Source organism: Rhinolophus ferrumequinum, chromosome 13 (genome assembly GCF_004115265.2).
Source record: "Rhinolophus ferrumequinum isolate MPI-CBG mRhiFer1 chromosome 13, mRhiFer1_v1.p, whole genome shotgun sequence".
NCBI classification, from domain to species: Eukaryota; Metazoa; Chordata; class Mammalia; order Chiroptera; family Rhinolophidae; genus Rhinolophus; species Rhinolophus ferrumequinum.
This window is the reverse complement of record NC_046296.1, coordinates 54,367,832-54,392,047: the sequence shown is the minus strand read 5'-3', so window position 1 is coordinate 54,392,047 and position 24,216 is coordinate 54,367,832. Positions and strand designations below refer to the sequence as shown.

Sequence of the window (24,216 nt, the reverse complement as noted above, 5' to 3'; positions counted from 1 at the left end):
ACATTCCGTAGGTACTTGTTGAATCTGAGGCTTAAAGGATGACAGATTTGTATAAGCTGTGTACACTGTGACCATATAAAATGCATTGTCACTATTGTTAGTCAGAGGGTGCTGCCCCAGGGCACCCCAGCTGTCCTCTGATTTCATTCCAGGCCTCCTGGAAGGTGGAAATCACCTTGAACCACCAGAAGAAATTGGCAGCCACCCCACTGGAATTTTTCCCAGTGGCACCAGCTGACTTGCTTTAAGGGCTCACAAAGCAGCGGGGTGCTGTCAGGAGGGGAGAGATGGGGCCCCTATGAGAGCCCCATCACTGAGGACAGAGCAGGACAGGGGTTAAGGGTTGTTTTGGGAGGTCGGACTATGTGAAGCTGCCAGAGGATACTGAGCCAAGCTCGGCCAATCCGAGCAGCACCACGCAGCCTGAGGCCAAGGAGAGAGCTGCTGCAGAGAACGGCGCCCTCCAGTGGCTGCCTGTCCTCACTGCCACACCACAGCCACCTGCTGCTCTTGTACCTGCCCCAGGCCTTGCTCCAGGTTAATCAATCTCTCACCATCCACCCCACCATACATCACCTGAACTCATCCTAGACTCTTCCTTCTCACTCACGGTGGGCACTTGCACCACCCTTTGAGTGAGCGACTCCTAAATTTTGTGCCTTAGGCACCTTACCTACCTCACCCTAGTACCTGCCCTACATTTCATGCACTCCCTACATCTGGCCAGTTGTTAAATACCATCAAGTCTGCCTCTTGGTATGGCTTGCACCATTCCCTCCTTTTCGTCCTACAATTTCTGACTTCACTGCTGACTTCACTGCGATCCTCATGATTCACCTGGATCACTGCCATGAGCCCCCCACTGCCTCAGTTTCCCCTTCCATCCATCTCCACATGACACCCAGGGGATCCATCTCCACATGACACCCAGGGGATCCACCAAAAACACAATTCAGAGCGTGCCTCTCCTCTGCTGCAAACTATTTCATGGGCCTCCGCTTCTTGCACAAACCCCAAAGTCTGTGGCAGTTGCAGGCCAGTGGGCTGGCCTAGCCTCCCAATCCCCTCATACTGCTTACTCCACCCCCACACCATTTGCCAAGAGAATCCCAGCTCCCCGAATGCACTGTGCCTTTTCACAACACTGGGCTTTTCTTCCCAACCCACGTCCACCTGGAAAACCGCGGCTTCTTCTGCGAGACCCAGCGTGAGCATCTTGGGACGTTTTCTCTGATTCCCTCCGATCTGTACATTTCGTCCTTTGGGCCTCCTCAATAATCAGGACACATTCCTGGTATTACACCATAACATCCCATCATTGCTTTACATCCTGTCTCCCCTGTGAGTTCCTTCAGGGCAGGAATCATTTCTTCCTCCGATCTCAATGTCCTAGGGCTTAGCACAGTGTTAGGCACACAGTAGTGCTTAATCAGTGTTTGATCAAACAAAAGGAATCCTTGGGGTAGCCCCAGAGTGGGGTTCCAGATCCCTTCTCTGGGCTCTCTCCTCCAGAACAGAGCTGGCTCTTTAGCCCAGCTTCTCCTCCTTCAATTGACCAACACACACTCACTGTTGCTGGGCCAAAGGACAGAGCAACGGAGTCTGAGCATCTGGGGAGACGGGCAGGAGGGATGGGCTGGCTGCGAAGAGGGATAGGAAGGCAGCAGCTCTCTCCTGTACACGAGGAAGCCGCCCCCTGCTGTGGGCCATGATGACCCATCCCTCTAATTACCAGGGAATGGAGTACTGGGGGACCTGGTGTCTGGCCTGGTCTCCCATTCTGGGACACACTTGTCCACTCCAGGCTTGAGTCCGTGCACTTCCATTGGCATGTTATGTGACTCTAGTGTTTGCTGTCTAATAAAAAGACACTAGTGCTCAAACTGGGTTGCATATGAGACTCACTGGGGAGCTTTTAAAACTCCCAGCGCGAGGTCACATCGCATTATCTTGGTCCTCTCCACTCATGGTTGTGAGAACTCCAGGCTAGCTGCTCTAGAGACAACTCAGTTAAGGAAGGCACAGGCAACGGCAGATGCCCTGTTTTTTCCTGCCTGATTTAAAGACTGGGACTGGGGTGGAGTGAGAAACACAGGACAAGGAACCAAGAGGGAAAAAACCCATTATTTTCTTTGCACCTGCTACATGCTGGGCGTTTCACATTTATTCCTTCTAATAACCCTGTAAGTAGTGGGTCTCAAACTTCAATGTACATTAGAATCACCTGGGAAGCTTTTAAAAGGCCCAGTGCCCAGGCTACACCTCACTGCCAGTTAAATTGGAATGGGGGAGAGGGAGTAGGTGATGAGATCCAGGCACCAGTGGTGTCGAAAGGTTCCCAGGTGATTTCAGTGTACGGTCAAATTTGACAATCACTGCTTTTTGAGGTCTCCAGAATCAGCATTACCTGGGAGCTTGTTAAAAACGCAGAATCAGGCCCTAGTGAATCAGACTCTGCATTGTAACGAGATCCCAGGTGACTTTAAGGGGCATATTATTAGCACCATCATTTTTCCAAAAGCTTAGAGAGGGTAAGTAATCCATCCAAGGTCACATCGTGGCCATTAAATATAAATGGAGAATCCAGACCCCGGTTGGCCTGGCTCCAAAGCACACCCTCTTTCTATTGCAGACATTGTATTAAGTGCTTTAGGAAGCAGAACCTGCTACAAGAAAAGCAACATGTTTCCATCAAGAGGAAATCATGTCTGACTAATCTCCAAGGTTATTACAGGACATGGGGAAGCCAGAGGCCAGAACTTTAGAGGTTAAAATGCTCCTGGCAAGGTTCTACATCAGAGGTTATTCAAAGTTACATGGTGGGGGTAGGCGGTGGGGTAAGGAGATAGAGGGAGGGAAGTACTTTCTCCTAAGAGAAAGGTGGATTAGGAAAAGGAAACAAATAAACTGGCATCCCTCTAGATAGAAAAATGGTCAAACGTTAACTGTTGGGACTGATCTCTGTTAGAAAGCGTGCAGCTTCACAGAGGCTCCCAAATCCTTCCAGGTGAGAATTTATAGGTTGTGTGAGCCAACAAAAACTGGTAGATGGGCTTCAATTACAGTTTACATTTTGGGAAAAAGTCCTCCTAGATGTACTGTGGGGACAGAGCCAGGAGTGCCTTTTCCAGGCTCTCGGCCTCACGTGGAAAGGTGCTCACTCGGGTAGTAAATGGCCATCAACTGTGATTGGATGGTCGTCAGCTGTGGCTAGTTGGCCATCAGCTGTAACCAGTGAGCCACTGGCCACTAATATAACTGCTGTGGCTATGCTAGCAGCAAATGGGGGCTAGCAAGAAGATGGTGGCTGAGCTGGCAAGAGCGGACTGCAGTTAGGACAGCGGGTTGCGGATAGTGTGGCTCTTGCTTCCTGTGTCTCCAACCCAGCCGCCAGCGAGACTATAGTGGTATGACTCCCCTATCTATGGCTCCATGGGTGTTCCTTTTTGGCCTCACCATGTCCTGCATTCTTATGTGGGGAGCGGGACAGGAGACCCCGCCTGACACCCTGCATGACATGTACTCATTAAAATAATAGCTGTGAGCAATCAGTTATAAGCCAAAAAAAGGGGGGGCGGAGTCAATCTCTATTGTTCCCCAAGACATTGGTTTAATATTGCTGCCACAGCTGAAAAAAAAAAGCAAAAAACCCAGTAGCATCTGGCCAGGCACCATCATGAAGGCATGTTGGAAACAAAAGTCCTTCTACCCTCATATAAAACCACGATGCTGCCGAATATGGAGAACTGCACATTCCCCTCCCTGTATCTCCGGGGAGACAACGGAGAGAGAAGATCCAGAGCAAGTGGCCAAAACCATCAGGAGAAGGGCTATTCTAAGAAACTTAGAAAATAGGACTCCTTCGTCTGCAAAGACAAAGGAAGGTTCAGAGGATAGGCTGGGAAACTATAAAATCAAAACAGGTGTGAAAAGCAAAGATCCAGATTTTCCAATCAATCCTGGTCATAGGGTAAGAGCTTGTACCTTGATTCTTTAGGACAAGTAAAGGGAAGTTCTACTCCTTACAGAAAGTAACACATTTATGGAATCTGATACTTCAGGAGCATGGCATTAAATACTTAGCCACTTATTAAGGGATTCTGGGGACACATTTTTAACTTTTTATTGCCTTCCTCTCCTTTCAGAAAAAATTGCACTAACATCAAAATAACCAGAGAAAGAAAACAAAATGAGAAAAGACTTCACATTTCCTTCACCATAGCTAATCATCGTCCTTTATTTTCCCCACTTTTTCCAGAGTTTTCCATATGTACACATCATTTTTTCACATCTATAAAGATGATATAAATATAAGCTTAGGTCCTGCTCTTTCCACCTTATCAAATATCTCGTGTATTGTCTGTTACTTCCATAATGTTTATAAGTTTAACGACTGCATAATATAGAGTGGATAATTTATAATATAATTAATCCCTATTAAAGATTATTATTGGTTGTTTAAGGTTTAAAATAAACACCCTTGTGCATATACATTTTTGCCTTTTTCGATTACTTTCTTTGAAGAACATTTCAGGAGTGGATAAAGGGTTATAAACATTTTGTGTATCTTAGAACATATTGTCAAGTTACCTTTCTAACAGTTTACACCACTTAAACTACTGCCAGCAATAAATAATGGAACCACTTTTATTAGAATGTCATATGCATGATTATCATTATTTTTAAAATCCGCTATAATAAAAGATATAAAATCGAGCCTCCCCATTTATTTTACATTCCCTATACATTCGAGGTGGTCTTGTGGAGATCTGCTCTCCCTTTCACAATATACCCATTTATGCTTTTTTTTGGGTGGTTTTTTTTAAGTGAGTAGGTGGACCTCAGATTCAAAACAATTCTGTTTATTCAACCTCCACAGTCTCCAGCTACCCACACCTACTCTCATGCTCATTCAAAATTCTGCCTGACAACGTCCAAATGGGTTCAAAACCTGGGTAACTAACCCATTTGGACAGTGCCAGTCAGGCCTGGCACTTGATGCATCAGCTAAGACTACCTGGCCCCCACGTCCCAACCCTCCTCCTACCCCCATCCCCGTGACTTGGTTCCCAGGACTGGGTTCTGTGTTGGTTGCTGCTAATCTGCCTGACTGTTAGACCTCCTCCTTGGACCGAGAACTCGGCTTCAGGTTCACTCCTCCTGGCGGAGCCCTGGGCTCCAGGACGAGAAGTCCTGGGTGGCGCCTCCTGCCCCTTATCACCCGCATTGTTTGTCCACTGCCTGCCTTGCCAGGAACCCAGCACATGCGTGGTCTGAATAACTGAATTTGCCTTATCACTTGCTCGCCAAGTCGTGCCCAATTGCCCAGCCCACGTGATCAGCCAAAACTGCCTGACAGAACTCGTGTTGTGCTAGAAGAGGGGCTAGTGCTGGCATGAAATCTGTGGGTGGGCCTCAATCCTGAATCCAGGTGCAAGGTCTTAGCCCCCTCCTTCTCCCAAACCTCAACTCATGCTGTCTGCTTCACCCCCACACCCTGAAATATGTCATGTATGAGATTCAATTCTTTGCTTAGAAACAGGGTGGTTTTTTTTTGGTTTTGCTTTTAATTTTCCCCATTTCTCTGAGGAGACCAGTGGCCATCTTCTCCTTTTCCTCAGAGATCTCTATCCCTAACTGTCACCTAAGGAAGGCAGGGAGGACAGGAATGCCTCCAATACCTAGGCCCGCTTCGGGCTGGGGTGTGGGACTAAGCAGAGCGGCTGGGAGTATGAGGGTCCTGGATCCCCAGGAGCTCTGAACGGCCCACATTAATGCCGCCTTTGTGATCTCTCAGAGCAAAGGAGCACAGGTGGGTGGAGTCTGTGCGCAGGACTGGGTTTGGTCCTACTGGTTCTAAATGAGTCCAGTGTCACTAAAAGGCCAGCAGAAGCTGTGGGGGCGGAAGAGACAGTTCTGGGAGCTCCAGGGCACCATGGTCTGACTCTGGAGAGAGGGATACAAATCATAGAGTAGCCAAGGTGACCTCAGGCAGTCATCAACCCCAACCCCCTTATCTTTACAGATGAGGAAACTGAGGCCCAGAGATGGAGTACTCTAAGCCTGGAGTTCATAATTAAGGAATTTTTATGTGTATCTGCTCCTATATTGACTATGCACTTTCCAGATAATTTCCCAATTTGATCAGGGCCTTGATTCCAGGTATTAGAGGCAGGTCAGCTGCTATGACAACTAACAGCCAAGATCACCACAGGGACCATGTCCGCTTGCAGACACAGTTTGGGGTATTCAGAGGCTCACCTTTTCGTATTCCAGGAGCAACTGGAGTATAAAACCAGAAGGTGGAGAAAGGAGACCCCACTACTCATTAAATGCTGATCTGGAAAGCCAGAATGCAGATAGCCAGGCCCAGCCAGCCACTCCTCTGAGAAGATACCATCAAGTATAATTTTACAAGGACAGAGAAGGCAAACAGGCCCTGCCTGGCCACTGCCAGCTAATCGGTGACATTTTGCAAGAGAAAGGAGTCTCAGATGCAACTTGCCATGTGCCTACAGCTGGACTAGGTTCTTTTCACATTAATCATCCTATTTAATCATCACAAAAACCTTAGGAGATAAGAAGTCTGATCCCTATTTGACATAAAAGTACAGCTCAGACAGGTGAAGTGACTTGTTCAAGGTTATGGTGCCAGTAAATGGCAGAAGTTACACTTGAACTCCCAATTCCAGGTCCAGTGTCCTTTGCCCTCCTCCACATCTTTCTCCCAGCTTCAGGCAGGAAAGCACCTGGGAGAGAAGCAGTATTTGGTATTGGCACCTTTGCCAACTCAGGAACCATCAGGAAAGCTCAGAGCACCATTTCTTTCTCTTCCAGCTGACATGGCAGGGATCTGCCCATCTACTTCAGAGAGAAAATCATGAGCACGTCAGATCTGCTCCTGACCTTCATCTTTCCCCGTTTCCCTTGCTCAGTTGTGGTGTTCTAGGGGTTTCTCTTCAGCCCCAGGGATACACATCCAGCCAGACAATAGAATGCTGCTACAGTGTCAGAACTGGAGGCGACCTAAGGATGCACGAAGTGCAGACTCAGCATTTTACAGGACCCAGAGGGCTTAGGGGGGTTGTGCTGGGTCATGCAGCCTCCAGCTCCCAGGCAATGCTTGGTCATACCTCTCCAGCTCTCACTACCCCTCATTTAGGCCATTCTCTAATCCTGGGCTCCTGACCCTCTGCTTCCAAGGTCAATCAGCAAATGGTGCAGAAAGCAAGGAAAAATCTATTGATCATTTTTTAGAGTCCTTGGGAGGGGAAGTAACTTGTCCAAGGTCACAGGGATTACCAATAATGGGGTATCACTGAGTATTATTATCCACCGTGGATTTCCCTCAATTATTCATTACCTTTAAGCCAACCTTCCAGTTAGGTGTTAACACTTTTATAAGTTTCCTCCCTTAAAAAATTTAGATCAGCTTTTATTTAATTAACAAAGTAACATATGCTTACTATAAAAAAAAGATAAAAGTAAAAAAAGGTATACAGTAAAAAATAAAAGTACCTCTCCCTATTGAAATACTTGGAGATAACCACTATTAGTGAGTTCTTATTATTCCTGCCAGAAACTTAAGTAATTTAAAAACAAAGTCAACTATAATAACTGATTTACGTTTTCGGCCGTGAGTACTCAAAAAGATTTGTTGATTATAGGAATGAATGGCACTCGGCTGAGGTCAGAGGCTGGGGTTTGCATCATATGGAAGGACAGAGATGAGTTAAGCATCTCAGCAGACACGAGCTCCCACTGGGGCCTGTTAGCCAGGGACTTGGCATGAATCCTTCCTTTTGAGTTGGTATTACCACGTGGAGGTGAGCCCGTGGGCTCTGGAGTCAGGCAGACATAGGCTCATATTCTGGCCCTAACACTTCCTAGGCATACGACTGTGTGTTGTTCCTCACGTAAGGTACCTCAGGGTCCCCATTTGTCACCCGAAGATTAAAATGGTTCTACTTCACGGTTCTATCGTTGAGGACTGAATAAACAACGCCCATTATAAACAGAGCAGAGTACTTAGCATTAAACATGTACTAAAGAGATGGTTATTACTACTACTACTGTTGTTATCATTCTGCCCACCTCAAGAAAGGAGAAAGCCTTCAGGTCAATTACCTAGTGCCGTAGAAACAATTCAACCCAGAGCCTGGTACTCCTCTGTTGAGCACATCTGGAAGGAAAGGGAGAAAACTAGAAAGGGAGACAACTCTTTGTCTGACCAGGAGCCAATGACCAGGAATGTCGCAGGATATTAAAAATTCTAGATACACCAAACCACAAGTGCAGGGGGCGGATAAGCTCCAAGCACAGGGGTCGGCCTTGCATAGCCCGTGGGGCTGAAGGATCTGTGAGAAGAGGAGCCCTTTTCTCATCCACTCACACAGGCCACCTGGTTCAGCAGCTCTCAGAAGTGCCCCAGACTGTCCAGGTGCAGCAGGCTGGCAGGGCACAGGCAGGAGAAGGGTGCCCTTCTCGAGCTGAATTCCAGGCCCTTCCTCCTAGCCCGCAGAGCACAATGAGGACATTATCACAGCTACTTCATCCAATCTTGCACTATCCGGGGACTGAAAATGACTACGAGCAATATGATAATACACTCCTCCAGCCAACACACATCAAGAGAAACCCAATACTGGACCAAAACAAGGCCTGCTGAGCCTCCATATAACTTGAAGCCCAGAACCTCTGATGGAAATGTATTAGTCTTATATACTTTCTGCTGGTCACATCTTTACAAAATTCCCCCAGTCGTCACAACAATTCTGTTAACTGATCACACCGGCCAGGGATAGATAGGAAGGAGTATAAGTCACTGCTTCCATCAATGCCAAGAGGCCTCGGATTCTGACCTGGATGCCAGACCCAGCTTGGAGCGCTGGGCACCTGTTGTCACCGGGTTCCCTCAAAGATCATGGATGACTCAGCGGGGACGGGGTTGGGGGTGCACACTGTCCCTTGATCACTAGCCCCACGCATCTCAGAGCACTGCTATCTGCATGCCTCTAATATGCAGCGGGAACGAGACCAGCTTTAGGAAAGTAGATGCTCCCTAGATTATTGGGGAGTCTCTGGAAACTGGGTACAGCCCTATTTGGAGACTAACCAAGACCAGGACAGTGTGATGATATGGAGTATTTAACTCTCTCCTATTCAGTATGTTCTTTCCCAATTGGAGTTTCTTCTCCCCAGAAACCCTGCTGTGCACCCCCTATCCACTCTTCTTCCTCCTTTTTCCCTGACTCTGTAACTAACTCCATTTTTCTTTTCCCATTTCACTGTCTCCCTCTACTTCTTTCCTATTTTCTTCTCTCTTTCCTTCTTTACATTGTCTTTCTCTAATTGGCCATACTAGAGAGCTGAAAAATATCTTTTATTTTTGAATTCATACATTAAATTTAAATCCCCTGATCTTAATTTTCAAAAAAGATAAGCATTTTGAAAAATAAAAAAATAAAAAAGATGGAACATTTTATATTTTGCTTTAGAAGATGCTATCTCAACAATTAAGGACTTTTAAGAGGAAGGACTTTGACAATCACCCCATTCAATGGCTTTTCTGAACATGAATCCCTGTAGAGCAACTCTGACATTCAGTTTCTCCTTGAACAGCTCCAGGGATTGGAGTCCATTCATTACCTCTTGAAACAGCCCAATTCTAATCGTTAAAAAGTTCTTCATATTGAGCTTAACCCGCTCCCATAACGCCCACTTCCTGATTCCCAGGATAAAAACAGTGCGATCAGCATAACGGCAGCAAGGCACATATTGGGATCAAAGGATAAGGGCAGACCAGCTGGTTGTGAGGTTCTCCCACTGGACCTTGCATGGGCAGGAAAATTGAAGAGATATATTACAGCCAGACTCTGGTGGGCCTTGAATGCCAGGCTAAAACGTGTTGTGTTTTGGCATATTAGGAAGTTGGCCAAGTGAAAACACCCATTTTGTCAATTGGAGATAACAGTACTAAGTATGCCAGGAACTGTCCAAAGTGCTTTGATGTCAATTATCTCATTTAATGCTCCAAATAGTACTGACATAGGTACTATTATCCCATTTTATAGATGAAGAACTGAGGTCTCAAAACTAGTAAGTCACTAGACCCAGGCCTGCGTGACGCTGATGCCCATGCTCTGAACACAGCACCCGACAAAATGTTAGCAGAGAGACCAGAACGCGAGGTCTCGATTTGGGAGTGACTCAGAGAGAGAGAGAGAGAGAGAGTCAGAACAGAGGACTGCAGGCTCATTTGAGCCCTCTACTTCTAAAGATGAGCCCCCAATCTCCATTTCCAGCCTTGTGCTTGCTTTTAACTTCCACTGATCCATTGCCAGCTGCCCAGTGGATTTTGTCACCACCAATTCAACACGTCTACACCAGCTCCTGTCATTTTTCACCACCTTCCCAACAACCAGTTCCCACCCTGATATTCCTAATTCTTCAAGCATAAAAGAGGATCATAGTTTGTATCAAACCAACCTGGGCTCAACTAGTATTGCCATATACAAACCATGAGGCCTTTACTGAACTATGAGGCAAGCTACTGAACCTTAATGGGTCTGCTTTCTCATCTATAAAGTGGGAACAGTAACAGGACCTTTCTTGGAAGGTGCTTGTAGGGATTAAATGAGATAACTTGTCTATAATACATAGTATAGTGCTTGGCACCTAGTAAGTATTAGGTAAATGGGATTATTCTTGCTATCACTGTTGGTTCTCAGGTTGAAAACTCCCTCTCCTGTGTACCTTTTTATGGTTAACCTGATGCTGAGAGGTGGGAGGAAGAGGGACCCCAAAGGGGATGGTAAAAAGTCAATGCAGGGGCGGCCGCATGGCTCAGTTGGTTAGAGCGCGAACTCTGAACAACAGGGTTGCCGATTCGATTCCCACATGGACCAGTGAGCTGCACCCTCCACAATTAGACTGAAGACAATGAGCTGCCACTGAGCTTCCAGAGGGGCGGCCGGATGGCTCAGTTGGTTAGAGCACGAGCTCTCAACAAGGTGGCAGGTTCAATTCCCGCATGGGATGGTGGGCTGCGCCTCTTGCAACTGAAGATTGAAAATGGCGACTGGACTTGGAGCTGAGCTGCGCCCTCCACAATTAGATTGAAGGACAATGACTTGGAGCTGATGGGCCCTGGAGAAACACACTGCACCCCAATATTCCCCAATAAAATTTATTTTAAAAAAAGTCAATGCAGTTTGTGCTCCCTCTGGCTTTGGGGGCAGCAGGTCTCTTTTCTACACCCAGAGAGAGAGTTGGGTTCTAGCCAACACCCCCTGCTCTTCACCCTCCAGACCTACTTACTTGGAGATCAAGAAGCAATGCTGTTGTTTCTACCTCTTCAGCTCCTCTTTAGTTCAACGAGTCCGCATTCTGTGTCATTGCAGCCCTTGTCTCCCCCAAACACCCTTCTTTCCTTCTAAGTATCTAGAATCAAAGTTTTAGAAATTGTCTAGTCTAATCCCTCAAAAAATGAAGTTTAAAATTAAAGCAGTCATTAAAAAATTTTTTTCTCACCCAATTCGAGTCACGTAGGCTCCTTCCAAGCAATCTGCATGGATTCACCAGTTCTCATCACAGAATGTGCACTGTGCACAAACACTTGCGTTTTCTCTGTGCAGAGCCCACCTCAGCGTGGGTCTGTCTGGGACTTTACTTACTCTCCTCCCTCACAGGCCTAGTTTGTTGTCCAGCCCCCCAGAGACATCTGTAAGTATCATTTGCTAATGATTGATAACAAACAGGGCACTGATCACAATCACAAATCCTCACACATTTGTACCCCCTAAGATCCCCTGAGGCCCACAGTAAATATGAGAGGAGAGATGAAAGGAGACTCTAAGGAGACAGGCGTGGTGTTTGTATACAGTGAGGGGAGAACAAAGGGAACGGGGAGCCTGGAGGTGGCAGACAGGGAAAGCAGGCGAGACAGACAGTTAGATGAGTCAGAGAGTGAATGAGGGCACTGGTCGCATTAGCTATCGCTTAGCTGCCCCCAGAGGGTGGTGTGAACTGGAAGAAGGGAATGGGAGAGGCGAGAAGGGGAGGTGTGAACTGGAAGAAGGGAATGGGAGAGGAGAGAAGGGGCGGTCATGCCAGAACCAGAGTGGGTTGTAGTTGGGGAGCAAAAAGCTCAGCTCATTTCCAGGAGGGACCTGAGCTCTCGCCTTCTGGTCTTGCCACTGGTGCCCTTGAGTTTTTCTTGCCTGGCTCTGCTCCCAGGGCTGGGGAGTTATGGCAAGGCAACTGGGATGGCAGGGGAAGGAAGGAGTTAAGCTAACTGCAAAGATGTCAGCTCCGGAGCTCACCAGATCCATGCTTGTGGCTGCGAATGCCCTGTGTTATTTGGTGCTTTCAACATATTTCAAACGCCCTCACACTAAGGATTTCATTTAGTCTTCAGCACAACCCTGTGAAATAAGCAGCCCTGGGATTATCTCTAACATGTTCCTTCTCTCTTTACCCTGTGGATCCCTCAAGAGCCCTCAAATTGTTTCCTCCATCCTAGAAACACCTAACACTGAACCAGGTGGTGCCACAGCGGCTACAAGGAGGATGGGGTCCTCTGTCTAGGCTCCATTCTGGGCTTGCTCATTGCTGTCCTGGGCTGGGCCTGATGAGAAGTCACAGGATATGGAATCATTCCTCTCCCGGAATTTCCCAGGCACCCCTCCCCCTTTGCTTACATCTGAAAGCCCAGCACACAATAACCATTTCACCCACTCCCCAGAGAGCTATGTCAGACTTCTCCTCCTTAGGGAATGGAAACCTGAGGCCTCAGAGGCAAAGGCCTTTGCCCTGAGTCACACAGTGAGCAAACATGGAGGGCTCCATGATGACTTAGAAAGAACACAGGTCTGGCGCCATCAAAAAACCTGGGTTCCAGTCCTGGCTCTCCCACTTACCAGCCAGGGTCACTGAGACAGTCACTCAACCTCCCCAGTCTTGGTTTTCATTAACTGTCAAATGGAAATAATACTTATCTCTTGGGGTTTCTGGGAGATTATAAGAGATCAAGATGTCCAAGTATTACATAAAAACGAATTACCCTAATTATCAAGTAGCATAGGTAACATCGGGACTCTGTGTAATGGAAAGAGGATGGGCCAAATATAGCATCTGGGCTCTCCTTAACTTACCTATGTGGCCCTGGGCAAGTCTCAGGCTCGGTTCTCCAGGGCCCCTGCCAGCTTTGAGGGCTATGCCTCCGGTGCAGGACTGCTGGCATGAGCTGCCCTGATCTCTTGACTGTCCTATTATCTGCGCCTCACATTGCCTTAGATCCACGAATCTTACAGAGGGAGCCAGTCAGTCACCAACACTGGGAAATCCCATTGTTCCCAATGGGAAGAATCCCTTGGAGTCTTAGCTCTGTCCCCTCCACCCATTTCCTCAGGGATGAAGTCTGCTTCTATCCTCTCTTAGCCTCCATTACCTCCCAGCCTTAAGGGGTGGTGGTGGGGTGTGAAGGGGAGCAAGGGGTGAGGCAGTGGGGTCATTCTTGGTAATGACCCCAATGACAGATGGCCCGGGTAAGATTTCCCAGTGGAAAGCAGCAGACTCCCTGGATTCCCTTCCTCCTAGGGAGATCTGAGTCTAACTGTTCTGCCTTTAACATCCTGCTTCTCTCAGATGGACCCACATGTGCAGGCTCCTGATCCTTTCTTTGAGGAAGTGGCTAAGCATAACCGTTTCTGAGCTCGTGGAGGTGAATTAAATATTAAATCTGCAAGGCCAGAGCCCCTGGTGCAGCAGCAGTCCCATAACAGACAATGGCATCCAGCTCATCTGTCACCTTCCGGCGGCTACAGCTCTCCCTCTCCAGACTGGGCTTCCCTGCCTCAGGAGCCCATGCTCCTGAGAAGAAATAAGAAATGGCAATGTTTGGCTTTCCCCAGGAAGCGACCAGCTCATGGTTCCTTGTGTCCTTCCTCCCACCCTCCAGGGTTGAGGACTCCAGGGACCTAAAAATGCCAGGAACATCTGCAGCACTGAAATTTAGCAGGTCTGTGGCTGGCCTGGTGGGGCCTCTGCAGCTCAGCTCCACCTCCGGCCTGGAGGCTCCCCGGGGGAGGATCAGCTCCGGAAGGACAGAGGCCCTGATACCTCTCAGGGCGACGGGAACTGGATCTTACTGGGATAAGGCGTAGGTGTGGGGGTCAGCTGGTTTGCTTCTCAAATTAATACAGGTCAAAAATGATCGGGTTGGAAGAGTCTCAGAAATCTCCCAGGCCAACCTTCTATTTTACAAAATCAGAAACTGAGGTTTGAGGAAAAAAAGGAAGCAACTTACACAAGGTCTCTCAATAAGCTGTAGAAGAGCTGGGCCGACACTCTAGGTCTCCGGTGTGGAGCCCCGTGCTCTTTCCAGCCTCTGAGTGATTCCCCAAATGATACCATGCAGTGGCGCCTGCCCCGCATGGGCCCCGTGGACTGCTTTTGCAGGGAGTAGAATCCATTCCTAGTCCCCCCTTGCCATCCAAGAACTGAAAGAGCACGAGGCCCATGGGTTCCTGCTCAGCTCTGCCATTTCGTAGCATGTAACCATGGACATGTCATTTCTCTGAGCCTTAGTTCCTCACCTGTAAAATGGGGATTTAAGGACCAGCACCCTGGATGGCTACTGTAAAGATCAAATGAGATCGTGTACGGGGGGCATTTTGTTAACTGTGAAATGCTATCCAAATGTCAGATATTATTAAAACAGTGTAAGGTCTGAAGGTGCTGCAGAGGGAGGTCACAGGGAGGAGGCTCTGCAAGAGTGAGAACCCACCCCAGATGAGGCTGAGGGCCTGCCTGGCCGTCCCGTGGACTTGACCGCTATTAGGGGGCCACTGGCAGAGACTGACATGCAGCAGGTCAGACCAGCCCACGCTCATTGAGAGACCACCTGCCTGCGTTGCTCTGTGTGTGTGTGTGTGTGTGTTTGTGTGTGTGTGTCTGTGTGTGTGCGTCCATCCTCTTAGGTGCCCCTGGGAGGCTCTGCCTGGAATTTACCTGGCTGTTCCAGGGGAGTATTTGGCAGGAAGGCAGTGTATGGTGCAAGGGGACGACACGATGCTTCAAGCCATGTCACAGACCTGCTGGCTCAGATCCCTCTGGGGACCTCTGGATGCCCCTGCTCCCTCTGGGGCCCTTACCTTGTACTTGGCTGCGAGCAGCTCTGTGGCCTGCTGCTCACGTCTCAGGTCCTCCAGCATCTTTTCCTTCTCCTCCAGCAGCTTCTGCTTCTCCTCGCTCACCAGGCTGCGGTCATCCTGGATGGCCGCCTTCTCCTCCTCCAGCCGCTCCTTCTGCTCCTGGAGGTAATTCTCCATGTTCTTGTCCCAGGTGGACTCCAGGCTGGGCGGGGGCGGGCGGTGGTTGTTGTTATTATCATCCTCCTCTTCGGCCACCCAGGCCTCCACCACTGGCCCCTCGGGGTACCCGGCCGGGGCTGACACAGCCTTCTTCCTGCGGCTGCTCTTCCTCCGGAGCCGCTTCCCCAGCATCCCTTTCTTCTCCAGCTGGGCCTTCAGGCGGGCGATCTCCTCCTGGAATTCCCGCAGCAGCGTGTCCTTGGGGTCTTCGTTCACCCGGGGCTTGTTCTTGATGTTCTTGGCCCGGTTGGCAAAGCGCAGGGTGGAGAGGCTCTCGTCGTAGCTGTGAGAAGCTGGCCCCAGGGTGGCCACCATGATGGTCTTGGCGTTCCCCCCGAGAGAGTCCTGGAGGAGCCGGGTCAGCTTGGAGTCCCGGTAGGGAATATGGGTGCTCCTGTTGCCCGCCAGAGCAGCGATCACGTTGCCCAGGGCAGACAGCGAGAGGTTGATTTTGGAGGCTTCCTTAGGCCTCTCTCCACCACCACCGCCCCCTCCACCGCCGCCAATCCCGGTGGACTGTGTGGCTGTCCCCCCAGCTGTGTTGGGGCCTGCCTTATTCTGCCGCTCACTGCCAGCCAGGTCCACCAGATTGAGCTTGCCCACACGGATGTGGTCCTGGCCATCAGAGCCACGCTCACTGCACTCCACAGTGATGACGAAGATGGCATGGGAGCGGGAGCTGACCTCATTCATGTGTGTGCTACCCACCGCCCGGGTCTGGTTCCCCAGATTCATCACATGCTCGATCTCCTTGACATTCTTGGTGACGAAGGAGGAGAGGTCCTTGATGTAGACACCTGTCTCCGGGTTTTCCTTCAGCTCCAGCCTCTTGCCGGGCTCCTTGGAGAGCAGGTCTCGAATCTCCTCCTGGTAGATCTCCAGGTAGGAAGCCCTGACCAGGTACTGCTGGTTTTGGGAGCGGGAGATGTGGGTGAAGATGTGCTCAAAGGCATTGGGGATGACCCCACGAAGCTCTGGTTCCACCCAGGTCCCTTGCATGGTGTAGGTCTTGCCAGTGCCCGTCTGGCCATAGGCAAACACCGTGCCATTGAAACCCTGAAGCACCGAGTCTACCAGGGGCCTCACAGTTTCATCATACAAATCAGCCTGCTTGGAGCTGGCATCATACACGGCATCAAAGGTGAAGGTCTTGGGCAGCTCCCCCAGGGCAGCGCGGGGGTTCCGCAGGGTCACCTGGCCCAGTTTCACATCCATGGTCAGAATCTGCTCGTGACCAGCAGCGTCCTCCTTCCGGCTGAGGGGTCGGCACCGGGCCACCACCTTCAGGGCCTCGCTGGCCTTGGTTTTACTGGCCATCTTGCTCCTCTATCTTTCCCGGCCCGCGGCCCCCTCCGCAGCCCGGGCAGTCCGGTGGTCCCCCCTAGGTAGGTATCAGCAGGGCCGGCCCAGCCCCCAGGCTCCGCTCTTCAATCCGCATGCAGCCTCCTAGGGTGGGGATGCTGGGAGGTGGCCCCGCCGCTGCTGCAGTCCGGGCCTCCTCCACTCTCCGCTGCACCGGCTGGGCAGAGAGAATTAGGCAGAACCCCCGGGCAGCCGCGGGAGCCGCGCCGGCCGAATGGCAGTGCCGGGAGCCCGCCCCATGCTGGGGCAGAGGAGCGCTGCCGTAAACAGCTATGGCAACAATGAGATAAAGGAAGAGGAAAATGGGATGGGGGTGGGCGGCAGGGCTGTCTTCTCCTCCTCCTCCACCCCCGCCTCTAGGGATCCATGGCGGTGGCTGCAGGTCCTGGGCGGCCGGGGGTCCCGGCCCTCCAGAGGGCAGAGGCTCACCTGGAGTCCTCTCCCCCAGCTGGGGGATCATTCATCGCAGCCAGCGCTGCTGCTGCTGCCTCTGCCTCCGCCTTCTCCGCTGCCGCCACCCGAGAATGAGAGAAAAACAGAAGGGGATGGGGCGGAGCAGCGGCGGCGAGAGTGATGTTGCAGCCGCGCTGCGGCCCCAGCTAAGCCGCCCGGCTGGGGTGGGGCAAGGGGAGGGGCCGCGGGGCGGGAGATGCGAGCCCAGCGATGCCGGTGCGCGGGGTCCAGGGGTGCATCGCCGACCCGCACCCCAGCAGACCCCTCCGGAATGACAGGCTCGGGGGCCGACCCACGTCCTGCGCCCACCAGGCGGGTGCAGCGCAGCCACCGCCCGCCGTCACCCCACTGGGCCTGAGCATGCTGGGAGTTGTAGTCCTGCCTTTGTTAACCCGCATCCGGCAGGTTGCTGCTGCCTTCCCCAGTCCGGGAGGCCCCACCCTTTCTGGCATGCAACCGCCTGGAGTGACTGCTGAGGTTGCAGCCGCTTACCTGGTGGGGGAAAGGGGGTGATACACCACCCAACATTGTTGCTCCACAGCCACCATCCTCCATCTCTCCAATGCTCCAGCCTTTCTGCTTGCAGACGGTACATGTCACTGCTCCCTTGCAGGGTGTCACCGGGTATCCTGACTCCCAAATGTTTCTTTACTCTGTCCTTTCTTCTCCCTACCCTGGTTTAGTTCTGGCCTTCCTCTTCTCTCTCCTGGAACCACCTTCCAGCTGATTCTCTCCTCACCTGTTCTCTGCTCTTGCAACCTGGTCCCCTCCCCTCCTCCTCCACCTTCTCTGTTGTATAAAAGGCTCTCCATCTTCTGACCCCTGCCTTACTTCCCAGCCTCCCTTCCAGCTACTCCTGTACAGAATCTGTATTCCATTCCTTCAAAGAGTTATCCAGCACCTGCCAAAACCCAGGTCCCATTCAAGGAACTGGATCTTCCTGTCCTCAAGGAGCTCCCATTCTAGAAACCATGTTTTGTTTATCTGGCTGTGCCATGTTGCATCTTTATGTCCAGAGGACCCTGTCACCCTTCTGCACTTGCTGCCCTGCCACTTGGGAGTTCAAGCACCTCCTCTGTGAAGCCTTCCCTGACCAATGTCTTTTCCGTAGCTGAAACAGACACAGAATTTGCATAAAACAAAACTTGGGTTCCAGTTCCAATTCTGACCTTCACACAGTTGTGTGAATCTGGGCATCTCTTACCTTGCCCCAGCCACAGTTTCCTCATCTGTTTAAAGAAATCAGAACAGGGGGAGAGAAATAATACCTACTTCAGGGAGTGGTTGTGAGTCTCAAATGAAACAATGAATCATAAAGTATTGTACCAATGAGAAGACTTATTTTTAAGTAAGCCCTTAATAACGCACATAGCCTTGGCTTGCCTGATAGTTCCTGCTTCCTCCAGCATTCTGGATATGCCAGGTCTGTGCTTGGTGCTTCTCTTTGGGGTCTTCATATTTTCTTCCTGTAGGATATAAATCAAGTGTAATTCCTCAAGTTCAAGGACCAAGCCAGTGGCCTACCCATGTTCCACTCTGCAGAGGGGAGTTGAATCTGTGGACTGGGCCCCAGTTAGCTTTACCTTCCATATGAGATCCAGATTGAGGAGGTGCTGTTATCTGAAATCTCGAGGTGCTTCTTCATAGAGCCACCAGAAGAATCTGTCTACAAAACATTTCCAATCATGTTATTCTCTAGAGAGCCTAGTTGTTTAGTTGTTCAACTCTACAGAATCTGTCTCCTCACTTCTTCCCCATCTTCAAATCCCCAAGATCTGAATGCCAGCTCAAATGGAAGCTTGAGGCTTAGCTGGTGGCTGGCCCACTTCTGACGTTTCCTGGCTTCCTAGCCCTTTCTTTCATCAAACTCCACTGCTTGTGATTAACTTGGCTTTCAGACCAATTACTGGGTGGGATTTGGGCTTTGTAGACTAACCTCTCTTGGCTCTGGCAACCTGACTTTTGGATGGACCATTTGACTCTTGAACTATTTTCGTGTTGCACTTGGCTTTGGTTTCTGGACTATCCTTTCTCTGCTTTGGCTAACTCACCTGACACTACGGCGCTGGATAAAAGGGATTCCGGCCCTGTTCTCCCCACCTGATGTTACCACCTGGCCGGGCATTTGCCCAGATCCTCCCATATGAGAGGGAGACTGGATTCCCATTACTGACAAGATTTACGACTCTGAGGAAATTATTCATCTTCTATGAACAGCTCTTTTCTCAGTGGGAGAAGTAAGGATAAAAATGTTTACGTGACTCACAGAGTTTACAAGAGGATTAAGTGAGATAATGTATGTGAAAACTCCCAGAGCATAGAAGTCATTCAAGAAATAATGTTCCCTCCTTTTGTCCTTTGCATTCAGGTGGTTCACATTCTTTGTCTCCCTTTTCAGCATGGTCTTCAGCCATCCTTCCCCACCTTACCCTCTTAAATACTCAGGTCTCTAGTCCCTCTGGTTTGTTTAAGATCCTCCAAACACACTACTTTTTCACATCTCCATGCCTTTGCTCATGCTGCTCCTTGGCCTGAAATGTCCTCCTACCTTTGTCCCTGTCTACCGAGCCTCACCTTCTCTTCATGCCACCACTCGATCTCATATGGCTTCTCCTCCAGCCGCTCAATAGAAATTTCCCTTACCAGGGACATCAGTGAACTCCACGGCCAATTCCAGTGGGCCCCTTTCAATCATCCACTTCCTTCTTTGTCAGACTCACTGCCCATGGTTTTCATGGCCCTGAACTTTTCTGGTTTTCTTCCTACAGCTCCTAGGAGTCCTGGTTGCTCAGTTTCAGTCTCCTTAACCAGTTGATCTCATTCAACCCCAACCTTAAGTGTTGGAGTTCACTAACACTAAGTCCTACATCCTGTTTTTCTTCTCATGCCACCCTCTAGTGATCACTACAGCTGTGGCTTCAATTATTGTCTAAATGATTCCTAAATCTGTATCTCTAGTCCAGACTTCTCTGAGCTCCAAATCTATCTATCCAATTCGCTAGTGGACATAGCCACTTGAATGGCTCTTATGCATCCTGAAATTCTACCATTCTCCCATCCAAATTTGGTCCTCCCAGAATATTTGCTAGCTCTGTAAACAACGTTTTCCCCACCCTCAATACATCCATTCAAACACCAAATCCTATCAACTCAACTTCCTAAATATTTCTCAGATCTATCAACTTCTTCTCCACTTCCACAGCCAGTATCATGACCCAAGAGATGATGGCATCTCTCGTCTGGCCTCCTACAGTCGCCTCCAATCTGGTCTGCCTAGGTCTGCTCTTGTTTCCGTCCATCCATTCTCTATAATCTTTTAATAACACGTGACCCCCATGCTTAAAACCTTCCAGTGCTTCTCATGGCTCTTAAGGGAAAGCCCATGTCATGAATGCAGGCCCCAAGGCCCTACATGATCTGGTAACGTCTCATGTCTCCTGTCACATCTCATGCCACTCTCCACTTTGCTCTCTGATCTCATTACAATGACCTTTTCCAACTCCCTGCCAACTTCCTACCACAGGGCCCTTACACATTCTGTACAGCTGCACAGAACAATTATCCTCATCCTCCTTGCCTACATACCTACTCTTCATCCTTTAGCTCTCAGCTTGAATGTCACTTCATGAGGGCACCTTTCCTGACTTCCTCATCTAGATTATGTCCCTTTGTAATATGTTCTCATTCATCCCTGTATTTCTTTCACAGAACTTAGCATAATTGTAATTAAATAATTATTCATCCACCTTCTCTGTTGTTCTATGAAGACATAATATGTCTGTTTCATTCATTTTTTGTATCCATATGACTAATCTAGTTCCTGGCACATAGTAGGTGCTCAATAACTATTTTTTATGAATATGAATATTACCTCTCCTGGGAAGCCTCCTTTGACTCCTCTGATTCTGCCTTCTAACTAATCTTTCCTTTCCTCACGATTCTATAGCTCATTGTTAACTAGTCTCACAGCTAGTCTGACTTGTACTGTGGTTAACGGCATCTGTCTCCCTCAACATAATGTACGTCTCCCCGAAGACAGAAGCTGTGGTTTTTGTCTTTGTGTCTCATTTCCCCATACCTAGCACAGTACTATATACACTTTAGGTAATCAATATCAGTTGCTAAGTGAATGAATGTTCCAAGACCTTCAGGGCAAAAAAACAGGGAGGCAAAATAAAAAAAGTAATAGTGATAAATTCTTACATTTGTAGGAGTTACAGTTAATAGAGTATTATCACATATGTTACTCACTTGATCCTCATATCAACCCCAAGAAAGAGGAAAATATTAATATTGTGAGGACGCTAAGCTTCAGGCTAATAAAGTGACTAAGGAAGGAAACCCACCCACCAAGTGGCATAGTCAGTCTCCAGACTCCAAACCTGCAACCCTGGGGGTCTTCCCCCTATGTCACAAGGAATGCTTACCGTGGAGATGGCAGAGCAGTTGCTTCCCAGTCCTGGTTTCAGCGACAGTTTCATTGGAGTTCAGACCCATCTTTGACTTGAAAAGAAGAAGCTTCCTTCACTGCTGAAAGTTGTTTTTTCCCCAGGGGATTCCCATATCAACCTCTTCTTCCAGCATGGTTCCAGTGACAGCCAGGCAGAGATTATGCCAAGAAGACAGAGTTAACTCTTTAGTAATCCTGAGGGCTGCAAATTTTCAGGTCCAAGTAATTCAGGATTTGGGTTTACACTGTAAAACCATGTTCTATCAGCAGAGGGAGACATGACTATGTGACAAAATCAATGGATGAGATCCAAATTTCTGGGCTCTCACGCACTGTGATATTATCTAATTCAAGAGACCCCCAATTGTGTCCAAGTCTAGATTAATTATAGTTCCTCTTTTCTCAATACATTATTTTCCCCTCCCTCTTCTGTAATTTCTGGTGAATAGGATTTGAGTCAACTCCCCATGCCCTTCCTGAAAAGAACAGAAAAATCTGAAATTAAAAAAAATCTGAATATTAAAAAAGCGCTATCCTTAGGAGCTACCCTTTATTGAACACCTATTAGGGGGATTGTGGATGATTTATCTTAACCTTCACATTAACCCAGGTGGTACTGGGACTGGAGTCTAATTTCCCCAACTCCAAAGCCTATATACTCTTCCCACCATCCTGTACTGGGCCCCAGGCTCATCTCTCAATCCAGGCCCTACCTGGACTAACTCCACCTTCTTCTTTCAACATCCATTTCAACTCTTGCCTCCTCAGTACAGACGTCCCTGCCTCCTGCAGCCCCAGGGGTCGCTTTCTGTCTTTACTTCCTGTGACAATTAGTGTCTACTTTTTTTTTAATGGCATTATCCATCCATCTATGAAAATATTTTGTCTCCCCAACTGGATTTCTTCTACTTTGTTATACTTAATATTCTCATGACAAAACTAATTTAAGAACATGTTTTGAAGAGTTTTCACCATACTTTATATAGAATTGGGTATCCTATTTTTTGTTTTCTATATTATACACATTATCAAATCTTCTTCCTCTTACTTTACGTGCAATCCATTGACAAATCCTGTCTGGGTTCTGCCTGCAAAATCTATCAATCCTGACTCCAAAACACTGCGTGGTACCACCACTGCCACCCTACTTCATGCCACCTTTCTCTCTTGCCTGGAAACCATGGTCTCATTTTAACAGGATTCCCTGCTTCTTCCCCTCTACTCTCCCTTCTCCACAGAACCGCTAGAGTTTTCTAAACTCTAAACTATAAATCAAATCATACCACTTCTTGCTCACAACCTTCCAACGGCCTCTCATCACTCTCCGTATAAAATCCAAAATCCCTTACCGGAGCCTATAGGCCTTCTGTGATCAGGTCCCTGGTCACTTCCCCCCTTTCATGTCTTCATACTCTCCCCTTTCCTCACTCTGATCCAATAACACTGGCCTCCTTATCCTTCAGTCCTGCCGAGCACATTTCTGTAGTAGGGCCTGTGCTCTTGCTCTTCCCTCTGCCTGAAGGCTTTTTCTCCCATGGCTGCACGTGGTTTCTCTCCCTCACTTCATTCAGTTGTGTTTTCAAATGGCATCTCCTCAGAGAAGCTTTTTTGACCATGCTTCCCAAAATATCTCTTCATCATTCTCTTACTATCCTTACTCTGCTTTGTTTATTCATAGCACTTGCCACAGTGACATTCTAGATGTTTCTATATCTGTTTGTGGATTATCTTTCCATTAGGATGCAAGCACCATGACAGAATTTTCTTCTGTATCTCAGTGCTTGGAAATTTGACCGGTTCATCATAAGCCCCCAGGAGACATTTGTTTAATGAACAAACGAATGAATGAAGTTATTAATAGTCTTCACGATCGTCATTTGGAATGGGTGCTTATTTTTTATTGTGAGATACTAGGTTGAACCATATAAAATTGTCATTTTGTAGATTAAAAAATTGTTGAATATTGGCAATTCCATATAGTTCGGTCAAACAAAACACACTCAGAAGTTGCATTACATAAATATATATACCGCTTAAAGAATTATTATAAAACAACATCCCTATACCGACCATTCAGGCCAAAACCAAGACATTGCCAGCATCCCAGGAGCCCCCTGCAGGACCCTCTGCAGTCACGATTCTCTTCTTCCTCTCTAAGGTAACCACTCTACTGGCTTGTATGATAATCACTCCCTTGCTTTTCTTTTTTCTTTTACCATCTAAAGAGCAAGGTTTTGTTTTGCCCCTTTTTGAGCTTTACATAAAGTCATCCAGTGTGTATTTTTCTTGTATCTGGCTTTTTTTCTGGTTTCTTTTATTTGAGAGATTCGTGCATGTTGTCTGTTGTGTGTAGTGTTACTACTATATAATATATCATTGTATGACTACACCACCTATCATCTACTCTTGATGGATATTTTGGTTGTTCCCAGTTTGGGGTTCTTACGAGTTATGCTGCTCTGGGCCTTCTAGTTCAGGTCTCCTATGCACACTGAACACATTTCTGTTGCAGATACACCTGGGGTGGAATTGCTGGCTCATAGGGAATGCATATCTCCAACTTCGGCTGATGGTGTC

General features: G+C 48.4%; 1 protein-coding gene across 2 annotated transcripts in view; it reads right to left on the bottom strand.

The window, feature by feature from the left end:
- Nucleotides 1-17,237, bottom strand: part of KIF3C (kinesin family member 3C) — a 33,591-nt gene extending 16,354 nt beyond the window's left edge. For both annotated transcript variants that reach the window (XR_004424827.1, XM_033124872.1), the window contains exon 1: nt 15,156-17,237. Coding sequence is in view for 1 of the 2 variants with exons in the window: in XM_033124872.1 (XP_032980763.1) it covers nt 15,156-16,691 (1,536 nt within the window). In the remaining variant the exon portion in view is untranslated. The remainder of the gene's footprint in view (nt 1-15,155) is intronic.
- Nucleotides 17,238-24,216: the final 6,979 nt, after the last annotated feature.